Here is a 13,489-nt window from a genome sequence, read left to right as displayed (position 1 = left end):
TGACGGCCAAGGGACACACACACACACACAGGGACACACACACAGGGACACACACACACAGGGACACACACTCTCCCCCGTCAGTTGGACCGCAGCTCACCTTCCACACACCCCCCCCCCCCCCTCCTCTCCCGGTGCCCCTCCTCTCCCGGTGCCCCTCACTCTCTCCCCCCTCCCCACCTCACCCAAATCCCCACGCTCCGCAACATCCCCAGCCGCACCATCACCCTCACCGTGCGCCGCGGAGGAAGCGCGGCCCTGCTGCTCAGCAGCAAACTCCAGGCTCCTTCCCCCTCGCGGCGCGGCCCTCCTGCTCTCCCCCTCACGTGCGCCGCTACCGGAGAGGGGAAGCGCGGTGCGGGACTCCCCCTCACGTGCGCCGCTACCGGAGAGGGGAAGCGCGGTGCGGGACTCCCCATCACGTGTGACGCTACCGGAGAGGGGAAGCGCGGGCCGGCCCTCCTGCTCTCCCCATCACGTGTGACGCTACCGGAGAGGGGAAGCGCGGGCCGGGCCTCCTGCTCTCCCCATCACGTGTGACGCTACCGGAGAGGGGAAGCGTGGTGCGGGACTCCCCATCACGTGCGCCGCTACCGGAGAGGGGAAGCGCGGTGCGGGACTCCCCATCACGTGTGACGCTACCGGAGAGGGGAAGCGCGGTGCGGGACTCCCCATCACGTGTGACGCTACCGGAGAGGGGAAGCGCGGCGCGGGACTCCCAATCACGTGCGCCGCTACCGGAGAGGGGAAGCGCGGGCCGGGCCTCCTGCTCTCCCCATCACGTGCGCCGCTACCGGAGAGGGGAAGCGCGGGCCGGGCCTCCTGCTCTCCCCATCACGTGCGCCGCTACCGGAGAGGGGAAGCGTGGGCCGGGCCTCCTGCTCTCCCCATCACGTGCGCCGCTACCGGAGAGGGGAAGCGCGGCGCGGGACTCCTGCCACTCTTGCCCCCACCCCCCCCAGCTTCCCGAACTCACCTCCTGCCCCAGCCAGATGCCACGGGGTCAAGGTAAGTCACACACCGTCTCCCACCCACGCACTGTCACCCAGTCACCCACACACCCACCCAGTCACTTTCACCCAGTCACCCACCCACTCAGTCACCCACCCACTCAGTCACCCACCCACTCAGTCACCCACCCACTCAGTCACCCACTCACTCAGTCACCCACCCACTCACTCAGTCACCCACCCACTCACTCAGTCACCCACCCACTCACTCAGTCACCCACCCACTCACTCAGTCACCCACCCACTCACTCAGTCACCCACACACCCACCCAGTCACCCACTCAGTCACCCACCCAGTCACCCACCCACACACCCACCCAGTCACCCACACACCCACCCACACACCCACCCAGTCACCCACTCAGTCACCCACCCAGTCACCCACCCACACACCCACCCAGTCACCCACCCACACACCCACCCAGTCACCCACCCAGTCACTTTCACCCAGTCACCCACTTTCACCCAGTCACCCACCCACCCACTCAGTCACCCACCCACTCAGTCACCCACCCACTCAGTCACCCAGTCACCCACCCATTCAGTCACCCATTCAGTCAGTCACCCAGTCACCCACCCATTCAGTAAGTCACCCACCCACTCAGTCACCCACCCACTCAGTCACCCAGTCACCCACCCATTCAGTCACCCATTCAGTCAGTCACCCAGACACCCACCCATTCAGTCACCCACTCACCCACCCAGTCAGTCACCCACTCACCCACCCAGTCAGTCACCCACTCGCCCACCCAGTCAGTCACCCACTCACCCACCCAGTCAGTCACCCACTCACCCACCCAGTCACTCACTCACCCACCCAGTCAGTCACCCACTCACCCACCCAGTCAGTCACCCACTCACCCACCCAGTCAGTCACCCACTCACCCACCCAGTCAGTCTCCCACTCACCCACCCACCGACCCAACTCACCCACCCAACCACCGACCCAAAGTCACCCACCGACCCAAAGTCAAACCGACCCAAAGTCACCCACCCACCGACCCAAAGTCACATACCCACCGACCCAAAGTCACACACCCACCGACCCAAAGTCAAACCGACCCAAAGTCACCCACCCACCGACCCAAAGTCACCCACCCACCGACCCAAAGTCAAACCCACCCACCCACTCAGTCAAGTGTCACACACCCACCCAGTCACCCACACACTCAGTCAACTCAGTCACCCACCTAGCTGTCAAGGGGGGGGGGAAGCCTAACCCTGTCGTAAGCCCCCCCAAAATTACATCCCGGGCAACGCCGGGTCTCTCAGCTAGTATATATATATATAGCAGTTTGAAAGAACCACAAGCACTCCGTCCGAATCAACAAAATACTGGGTGCAAATCCTATAAAATAATTTAGGCAATACGATACCGCATCAAGATGAAATATCAGAGGCAGCACTCCAAATGGTAATCAAAATATTGTATTGAATCAACAAGACATCATTCCAACGTTTCGGTCCTCAAACGGGACCTTTATCACATCCCGTTTGAGGACCGAAACGTTGGAATGATGTCTTGTTGATTCAATACAATATTTTGATTACCATTTGGAGTGCTGCCTCTGATATTTCATCTTGATGCGGTATCGTATTGCATATATATATATATAAAAATAAATAAATAAAATGATGAATTAGTTGCATACATACAATAGAACTAAAACTGCCTCATGGAGATGAAAATGCATAAAATATATATATTTTATTTTTTATGTATATGTGTGTATATATATATATATATATATATATTTTTATGCATTTTTTGTCTCAATGAGGCAGTTTTGGTTCTATTGTATTGTATGTCTTTATATAGCACCAAAAGTGTACTCAGCGCTTCACAAAGAATACAGTACAGGGAATTATAATAATTCAATAAGTGAAGAACAATCAGACAATAGGAAAGGAAATCCCTGCCCCGAAGAGCTTACAATCTAAGAGGTCTATGAGATTTTGGTTTGGTTTGTGGTAGGTGCTGCCAAAGAAGTTTCACTTCTAGTATAAAGTTGAATAAAAACCTATACTTTTGAATGTACTTTGGAATGGTATGGGAACAATTAGAAGGTGTGATGCTTTCCTCTTAGTGCTCTACACCTTGTGTCCCTTCTGTCTCTCGCCTCCAGTACCTGTGACACCTGGAAGCTTTTTCTGTTGTCAATTCCCTCTGGCAATAACGTTCTTTTTTTTTTTTTTTTTTTCCCCCCCAGCTAAAAAGAAACCGCCTCTCGACATTCGAAACTTTGACTACACCTCTCGGAGCTGGACAGGTAAATCGCCCAAACAGTTCCTGATTGATTGGTGCCGGAAACATTTCCCCAAGAGCCCAAACCCAACCTTTGAGAAAGTGCCCGTGGGCAGATATTGGAAAAGTAGGTACGTCTCCCTGTGTAGGGGACCCGCCAGTCCTCTCATTTTCATATATCAAATCGGCACTGTGTTAGCTAAAACTGGTCACCTTGCATTATAATCCAAAAGCTTCTAGGGTCATTACTATGTATGTATGTATGTATATTGTTATTTGTATAGCGCCCACAGTGTACTCGGCGCTTCACAAAAGAGACAGTACAGGCAAAATTATAATACAACAAACAAAATCGGACAATAGGAAAGTAAATCACTGCCCAGGAGAGCTTACAATCTAAGTGGTATGTTGGGCGATTTACAGAGATAGCAGGTGAGGGAATAAGTGCAGTAGATTGCAATGCTTGATCATAATGGTTGGTAGGAGCGACTGCGACTATGGGTGTGGGACAGTAGCCATGAGTCCAGGCTATTGGAGCGCTTCATTTGTAAGGTTTGACTTAAAGGTGGGGGGAAGGTGCTCGGCGTATACGGAGTGTGAGGGACTTCCACAGGTATATACTGAGTGTGAGGGACTTCCACAGGTATATACGGAGTGTGAGGGACTTCCACAGGTAATATGCAGTGAGGGAAAAGTGTTTAAGGGGAGAGAGCAGTAGAGGTGAAAGGAGACAGTTCTGGGTAGAGTGGAGCAGAAGAGCAGGGGCATAGCGAGAGATAACCGCTGATATGTAGGAGAGACGCAGATGAGTGGAGAGCCTTGAAGGTAAGGAGGAGAACTTGGTGGGTGATTCAAAACTTGATGGGGAGCTAGGAAAGAGATTTAAGGAAGAGATGAGCAGGGACTGTGTTGGGAGGAAGGCAAATCATTCTAGTAGCAGAATTTTGGATAGATTGCCAAGGAGAACGTTGGGAGGCAAGGAGGCCTGTTAGCAATATGTTACAATAATCCTGACGGGAGAGGATAAGGGCATGCATTAGAGATTTAGTAGTAGATTGACATAGGAAAGGGCGGATCTTGGCAATATTACAGAGGAAGAAGCAACAAATGTTAGCCATGCCGTGAATGGAGATGGAAAGGGAAGAGTCAAATGTCACTCCTAGGCAAGGTGATAGATGGCAGTACCATTCACTGTGATTGAAAAAGGGGATATTAGGTCAGATTTAGTGGGATATAGGAGGAGCTCAGTTTTAGACATATTAACTTTAAGGCAGAGGAGCACCATCCACAAGGATATATTACTATTCCTGATGCATTAGACCGGAATAACATTTTCCGGGGTTAGCAACAGCAGACTGGTTTAGGAGTTAATATAAAAAAGGTGCACATTCTGTGGCCAAGTGGTGTTCATCAACCATTTATTTCCTTTGCTGGTAAGGATATAAGGACAATGATATATATGACATTATTGTATTTATTCCCTTTGCTGGTAAGGATATAAGGACAATGATATATATGACATTATTGTATTTATTCCCTTTGCTGGTAAGGATATAAGGACAATGATATATATGACATTATTGTATTTATTCCCTTTGCTGGTAAGGATGTAAGGACAATGATATATATGACATTATTGTATTTATTCCCTTTGCTGGTAAGGATATAAGGACAATGATATATATGACATTATTGTATTTATTCCCTTTGCTGGTAAGGATGTAAGGACAATGAAATATATGACATTATTGTATTCACTCGTTTCGTTTTTCATTTTGTTAGGGTAAAAATTCTCAAACCGAATGACGAAGTGATGTGTGTGTGTCCTACGGTGGTGACAGAAGACAGTATGCAGGCACAGCACCTGGCCGCTACTCTAGCACTGTATCAGCTCACTAAGGGACAGGTGAGTTAGCTCTTCAGAGATGCGTTATATTGAACGTCGGAGTCTGGAAAGCAACATGACACATCACTTAATACAAATACAGTATCTATATATAAACATGGAATATGATGGCAGCAAATACACAGTGGGAGGCACTGCCAAAGTTAGGGTGGTCCTGCGTGGTAAATAATAAAGTTAGGGTGCTTGTAAATCAGTATTGGTGACCTGAGGAAGAGAGGAGAACTCTTGAAAGCTTGTCTTATAATATCTATTGTTGGTCCAAATAAAAAAAGGTATCGCCTAATAGTGAAATACTCATTTACGCTGCACTATTTTCCTATTCAGAAACCCATATACATCCTCTTCTCAACTTCACCCAGAATGTCACTATCAAACTCTTCAATAGTTCCCAACACCAGAGAACGGAAAACATTTGTACTTAAAATGATAATACACGTTGGCACTAATACAAGAGAACTTAATGCCGATATGGGGTTTTTAATCCACTACCATAATTTTTTAAGTGAAACTTCTTTGCTGGCACCTACCAAGCAAAATCTCATAGGTCTAAGGCCCCGTTCACACAGCGCACTTTGCGACGTGCTCACGTGCGCACACGTGTTGGTCACAGACTCCTGGCGCCCAATGGTACTGTTCAGTATTGAAATGACCATTGGCTGCAAAGTACAGCGACAACGCTGCTGCAGTCGCGGGAGTCTTTTGAAACTGTGATCTCCGGCTGCAGCAGCGTGACGTCAATTCAGCCAATGAATGCATTGGCTGCTGAAATTGACCAGAGACACGACAGCTCACTGCTCCACACACACACACCATACCCACACCATACCCACACCCCACCCCACTAGATGGCACTATATGATGTTTGTCAATCTTGTTTATACACACATACAGCAATAGATGGCACTTTAAAGCTGCAGTTCAGTCTTTTTTTTTTTTTTTTTTTTTTACTATATTTTCATGTGGGCAATCTCTAATTACCTAAAGAACTGTATAGCTGCAGGTCAATTCGTTCTCCATGTATTGATAGGTCGAAATTTGGTGACATAATTAGTGAAGGGATCTCTTTATATTCTGCTTGTCTGTCAGTGGAAGCTCATGAATATTCATGAGCACTCCTGCACTGACACGTGCTAGAGGGAGGGCAGGGCTGACAGAGGGGTGTGCCAGGGCTTGTGACAGGACATGAAGGGGCAGTGCCTTAGCAAATGGCTGTTAAAATACAATACAAGAAAATTGGTTTTTCAAAGTTGTTTTTTTAAAAACAGAAAATGCTAAAAGTATTTTTTCTTACTACAGAACTGATTTATTAAAAAAAACACACATGCAGGATATTGACTGAACTGCAGCTTTAAGATGTTTGCGAATCTTGTGTAGACATATAACCAATAGATGGCGCTGTGAAATACTTTTCATTCTATTTGAAGTGAAACTTCTTTGCTGGCACCGACCTAATTCTCATAGCACGAAAACTCCTTCATGGAGACGAAAATGCATTATGATGAGGCGTGTATATTTTGTGTACTGTAGTATTTTATGTACCCCTGTCATACTTTGCCTATAAAGCCAACAGATGGCGCTGTGACATTCATTATGCTTTTCATGTAAATCCACCAGGTGGCGCTGTGAAATGTCTGTACTTTTATATATAACCAACAGATGGCGCTGTGAAAAGTCTGTACTTCTTTATATAACCAACAGATGGCGCTGAGATATATTAATTAAGCATTCCAGATAAAGCTAATTCATGTCGCTGTTTGATGCTTTTGTATTGTGTACAAAAAAACTAATTTATATGACAGATACTTATCCTATATCTGTATTTATACATTAGTCTGAGTTTTGTTGAATCCCAAACCCTTTAATAAACCAAGTTAAATTACTTCAGATCTGAACCGTGCTCAGTTTAGTTTTGGGAAACCTGTGGGGTTCCTGAGATTATTTACCTTTTTGAAGTGAAACTTCTTTGCTGGCACCGACCTCAATTCTCATAGGATTAAAGCTCCTTCATGGAGACGCAAATGCGTCCCGATCAGGCGCGTGCACGATCGCGCCCCCGCTGGGTCAAACTTCACACAGCACTCAGTCGATCATGCGATCAGGCAAGCACACAGTACTTTTATATCCAAACCTGCCACAGTACCAGTACTTTTATATCCAAACCTGCCACTGTACCAGTTCTTTTATATCCAAACCTGCCACTGTACCAGTTCTTTTATATCCAAACCTGCTGCAGTACCTGTACTTTTATAAGCAAACCTGCTGCAGTACCAGTACTTTTATAACGAAACCTGCTGCAGTACCAGTACTTTTATAACGAAACCTGCCGCAGTACCTGTACTTTTATATCCAAACCTGACACAGTACCAGTATTTTTATATCCAAACCTGACACAGTACCAGTACTTTTATATCCAAACCTGACACAGTACCAGTACTTTTATATCCAAACCTGCCACAAAAACATCAAAATACAATTTCAGTGACAAAACACAAAGAAGTTTCACTTAGAACGCGCGTGCTCGGCACACACTCCATTTTGTTGTAATGTTTCTCCCTGCCTCTGTGAATTTTACAACTAACCCACCCTCCCCCCTGCATCCCCACCCCCCTGCACACTGCTGATGGACGTACAGTATGTTCCTGTGTCTCACTGTCCCTTTCATCCCTTTATTTCCCTGCCTGTTTATTCCTTCTTTGCATCATCTGACACAGATGGCTATCTTGTTTTTCTATTTTTACATCTGTGTTAAGCTCCTGGAATCTCTGTCAGTCAGTATTGGTGACCTGAGGAAGAGAGGAGAACTCTCGAAAGATTGTCTTGTTATTTGGACTAAAAATAGATATCGCCTAATCAGTGCATCAGAGAAAAACTTGAAGTAAAGTCCAATAAAAAATAATTAATCAGAATTTGAATGGAGGATATATAAATCCTATGCTTCCCTTATTTAAATTGGTGAGTAGTATTAAAATCTCCTCCAAAATGTCTATTTATCACATACCTGAAAGAGCCACATAAAGCCAATAAGCACGTCATGAACCTCCGTAGCACAGCCCAAACGGTGGACGCCGGGTTAGGATGTCCCCAAGATCAGGCAAGTCGTCGTCGTCGTTGTCCCCACCCATCTCAGATAATGGCAAATACAGAGTCCGCCGAATGTGCAGGCGAAAAGCGTATATGGTGAAGCAAGGAGAGAAAAAGTATTCACGAATAAAGTCCACAGGGAGCAGAAGTGCGCGCGTCCGGAAACTAAGAGATCAGGAACAAAAATTGGAGTGAATTGCGTTTTCTTGCGCTGTGCTCCGCTCACTCCAGTTTTTGTTACTATTACGGAAGTACTCATTTTCTCTGCACTCTTATATCTATAATTATTTAATGATGACTTTAGGGGTTATTCATTAAACTGCGATGGTGCTGTTCGGGACATTATTTCACAGAAACACCCATTGATCCCATTTTAATGAATAATCCTCTAGTGACATTGTGACTATATTGAATGTTGCTAATTGAAGTATTTTTGTTGGTGAAATTTTTTTTTTTTTTAAATACAGAATTGAAGCAGGGGGTCTCCGGAGCTGCACCTCATTAACTTCAGCTCCGAGACCCCCTGCTTCCGGAGATATTTACCTCCAAAGTAGGTGCCGGTAGCTGCTCCGGCTCAGCACGCAGGACTTTAAACATGGGCCAAGAGGAAGCCGCACCAATGACGTCACAGCTTCCTACAGGGCGGGAAATCTTTCAACAGCGGCCATATTGTGAACCCCGCTAGGCGAGGAGACCTTTAAATCATGGTCATTTCTCCCCCCCCCCCTTTTTTTTTTACACTTATGAATTTAGTTTATTACCAAGTTAATATAAAACTTGAGGTGGTTTTCATTTGCTTTAGCTCCTCCGTTCTGTGCGATATCAGTGCTGAGCAGGACTTCCACAGACACCGCCCCCTCCCTGACCTTCACCTGCCAGAGACTTTCCTGTAACAGAGTTGGGATGAGACAAGTGTGAAGCACTTTTTTCAGTATTCAAAGACGACAAAGTTGTTAACCATAAGCATGATTATATTTGTTTTAGTAGTGGTATTAAGTTATTAAACGAGTGATTGTGTGCTTTCTGTTGCTGTCCATATGAATACTTTTCTGTTTCTTTTTCCCCTTCCCTTGTAATACTAGTCCGTACACATGCTGCTACCTCCTCCGTACCGGAACGTGTGGCTGGAGTGGACCGACGCCGAGAAAGAAAAGTTGGAGCAAAACAAAATGGAGATCAACAAACCACGCGACCAGTTTATCGGCAAGTTGTTGAACAAGCTAAAACTGCTGCAACCACAGCAGAAGCCGCCAGAACAAACCCAAATTTCAGAAGACCCCGAGGACTCCTGGGAGAACTTGGCTTCTGAAGTGGATTTGAACCACACGGCATCAGGTCAACTGAAGGTTGAAGACCTGGAGCCCTTGAGAAACCTGTTCCTGAAGCTCCGGGATTCCTCAAAGTATAGGAGGCTGCTGAGCGAGAGGGAGAAGCTGCCTGTGTTCGCACGCAAGAACTTTATCCTGGAGACGCTGAGTAGGCATCGAGTCATCGTGGTGGCCGGAGAAACGGGCAGCGGTAAAAGTACTCAGGTCCCTCAATTCTTGTTGGAAGACTTGCTGCTGAACAAGTGGGGCTCGGGGAAATGTAACATTGTGTGCACCCAGCCAAGGAGGATCTCGGCCATGAGTCTGGCCACCAGAGTGTGCGAGGAGCTGGGATGTGAAGCCGGACCCGGAGCAAGGGTAAGGGAAGGGGGGATTTTCTGGAAACCCATGTAGTGCGAGAGAGAATTGGTTGTGGGGAAGAAAGTAAACCAGATGGTATTATAGGGCGTCATTGTCCGTGGCAAGAATCAGTGTTGATCTATTTTGTTAGTTTTCGTGGATTGTGTTGTGTGCAGAAAGCCGATGTTTTCTTCTTGTGTAAATGCCAACATGGTGAGATGGAAATCTCTGCCCAGAAGGGCCTCTGTTCTATGAAGTGAGTGAGTGGAAGTAGAGGCTGTACAGCTCATTGTAAACTAGTGTTATTCCTCAATGCACTTCTGTCCACTCCGTACATGTAATGCAGACTGGCATCTTTAATGTTGCTTACAAATACATTTTTATAATTATAAAAAAAAAATTAAAGCTGAATTTCACTATATAAACTGTAATTAGCTATAAAGACAGTTCATGTATTTATTTAATGTGTAAAAATGACTGCACCTATAAATAACATTGAAACCATTTTTGCCAGGGACTATGGCCCTTCTTTAAGGCAGGGGTGCGCAAAGTTGGGGGGATGGGCAAGATTTTTTTTTGGCGGCTGCAGAGGCCCCGCGCTCTTCCCTACGGCATTTGAATGAAGTGCCGGGGGATCGTGTGAGGCTTCTGCAGTGTCTCCTACCGTGTCTTTGGCATTAACGGTCGTGTCGCCATGGCAACTTGACACAGCGCGTCATTTGACGCCGGATTTTAGGTAAGGGGGCGTGCGAGCGCGGGGGGGGGGGGGGCGCAGCGCACAAAGTTTGCGCACCCCTGCTGTAAGGTGTGATAATCGAAGATGACGTGCTATCGTATGAAAGCCCTATTGACTTTAATGGGGGGGCTTTTCCTGCGATAGGATGTCATCTGCGCTCATCACACCTTACAGAATAAGGGTCTTTATCTGTGAGATTTTCCAAAAATCATGACTACGTCAACACCAATAACTGCACATTAATGCTGTGATAAAGTTGCTTTTTTTAATCATGTTAAAAATCAGTATTCTCTTCTCTAACTTCTGAGTTATCATAGTAACCTTTGGACGGCACCAAGGTCTGCGGAGATCTTCACTTTAACATCCCGGTCCCTTAATATTTCAAACGCTTCCACTTCCTGAACGGAGTATCAGATTGAAAAAATAAATAAAAACCGCATTGGAAAGGGAGAGAATATATTTCTTAAGCATGAGGAAGTGTGGAATAGGAAAAAAACCTACTTTCAAGACTCAACTCCTAGATTTCATACATAACAATGCTATTTGAGCACCTAACCCTAGCCGTGCTTGTTTCCAGACGTCCTTGTGTGGGTACCAGATTCGTATGGAGTCGCGAACAGGAGAATCCACCAGACTGCTGTACTGTACCACGGGGATCCTGCTCCGCAAGCTGCAGGAAGACAGTCTCCTCAAGCACATAACTCACGTCATCGTGGACGAGGTGAGGAACGCCTTGTGTTGCAAGATGCAATAGCACAATTTGCACACCTAGAGATTACAATGGGTTCCCTGACATTATTGCAGTCCATAATTCATCTCTTTTTGAGAAAGATGCATATAATTGTAGGCTCCTAAAATATTCTATTTGAATTAGTTTCATTTGTTTTTCAAAATCATACCATGGACATGTTATATTTCAGCACCACCTCTGTAGATGCAGCCTTTACATCATTAGAAGAATCCTTAAGAGTATTCCATCCTATTTTTTTATTTTATGAAGCAGGGGGTTGAGCTGAACTGCATTAAAAATAAATACATTTTGTTGGCAGAAACGTATCTTTAATCTTAGAATGCACAAATCCAGTTTATTTTTTTGTACAACGTTAAAAGAACTTTAGACTTTAAAACCATTGTAAATAATGAATGTGTATGCTAACCCGTAGCACAGTAAGAAATAGTAACTTTGCACAAATATTCCTCGGAATGTGTAAGATAATAGAAAGGATTTTTAATGACAATATAGTGCTTATATTAAGTGCACTTCCGAGCCCACGCACATGTACGTTTCCAGCAGCTGTAAAAAGGTGCAGTTCCACTGAGTAGGTCGAAATGTAATTTTTTCCCGTTAATTGGAATAAATATTGCTTCACTGTATAATTATGCTAGTTTTCTGTTTTAGGGAAATATTATTTTATAAACAATGATGTAAAATGACCACATCTGTGAATATCTAAGATGGGTCTGTAATTTGCCGCTAATTGCGGCACCTTTGCAGATGCTGCTGTTTTCTTCCCTCCGTTCTGGATCGGCCCCTAACAAAAGCCGCATGTATTTGTATTGTCCATGAACTTTGCTGCCCTGATTGTTATACTAAGAGTTTCTGCCCAAAGTTTGCAAAGGTGTTAAATACTCCAATGAAACAAAAGTGAAAAATGATCCTGGAAGTTTTGCACAATTCAGTGCTTTGATTTAATTAAAAAATATATATTATTTTTATTTTGCTAAAGATGACTGTACCAATAAACCGTGTTCATAGCAGCAGAAAGCACTGTGGGGGAGTAGAGGTACTCAATGTTATCATTTAGTGTGGCATGTACGTTGCAAGAGGTAGGAAAAAATTAATCTCCCTATTTGTTTTCCAGCTATATCGCATCGACCTGTAACAGAAATGTGCATAGTCATAAAAAAGCGTTTGGCCCCTTATTTAATATGCTGGGCAGATGTCTTCCCCTTGGCCAGGAAGATTTCCCCAAGGAGAAGGCCTCTTTACTGCCTGTTTATTAGAGGCCTTTGGCCTTTATTCATTTTGCTGAGAAGCTGCTTCCCCATGATGGAGAAAAGCTCAACTCCATCTACATGAACGGGACTAAAACCTCCCCTTGTACAGGGAAACGGCTTCGCCGCATATTGCGATGGGGCGTATGGGGGAGATTAAACAAAGTGCAATAGCCCCTTTAATTTATCCCCTTGTTCTCCTAACTCAGGCCGCCTCAATGCATAGGGATAACATCTACTGATGTTTTTTTTACAGCTAGATCTAATATCATCTGTATTCAATTCACATTTTTTCGGATCATTTATTCTCCAACAGATTAGTTACAACACAATGTATGACCGAGCTCTCCAGCAATCACGGGTTTATGTGTATATGGCAGGGAGATCAGGCTGGGGCAGATGGGTAATAATTCTCGTGTTAGTTTTGCAGTGTGTTGCAGGCTCCTTCAGCCACCAAGGGGTGTATTCATCATATCTTTCTTTTCTAGTGTGTCCGTAGCACAGCAATCTTCTTCCTCTCTGTGTTAAGACTGAATAGAGACCGTTCTATTAAAGTGCTTGAAAACAGAAGGCCATTTATAGCCATAAAGATCTGAAGTGTTCATTATGAAACACACATGTGGAAACAAATAGGCGAGGGTAGGGAGACGGACTCCCTATTCAATGACTGGCCTTCTGTCCCTAGGGGATATTTGTAATGTCACTGCCTTTGTAGTGGGTGAACTCTGTTCGAATCCTTGTGACCATTCTTTTTAAGCCACTTATTTCAAGCACTATAATTAGATTGTAAGCTCTCCGTGGCAGGGGCTCCCTAAACGTATTTGTTAAGGCGCGATGCTGCTCATTGGG

The 13,489-nt window shown here is 45.4% G+C and overlaps 1 protein-coding gene across 1 annotated transcript in view; it reads left to right on the top strand.

The window, feature by feature from the left end:
* Positions 1-13,489, top strand: part of DHX29 (DExH-box helicase 29) — a 198,664-nt gene that overhangs the window by 22,456 nt on the left and 162,719 nt on the right. The window contains exons 10-13 of the mRNA XM_075589152.1: positions 3,221-3,386; positions 5,038-5,161; positions 9,325-9,927; positions 11,223-11,366. Coding sequence (XP_075445267.1) covers positions 3,221-3,386; positions 5,038-5,161; positions 9,325-9,927; positions 11,223-11,366 — 1,037 coding nt within the window. The remainder of the gene's footprint in view (positions 1-3,220; positions 3,387-5,037; positions 5,162-9,324; positions 9,928-11,222; positions 11,367-13,489) is intronic.

The sequence above is a fragment of the Ascaphus truei genome, chromosome 1, assembly GCF_040206685.1.
Source record: "Ascaphus truei isolate aAscTru1 chromosome 1, aAscTru1.hap1, whole genome shotgun sequence".
Taxonomy (NCBI): Eukaryota; Metazoa; Chordata; class Amphibia; order Anura; family Ascaphidae; genus Ascaphus; species Ascaphus truei.
The sequence above is the reverse complement of the archived record's forward strand: the minus strand, read 5'-3'. Positions and strand labels throughout refer to the sequence as shown.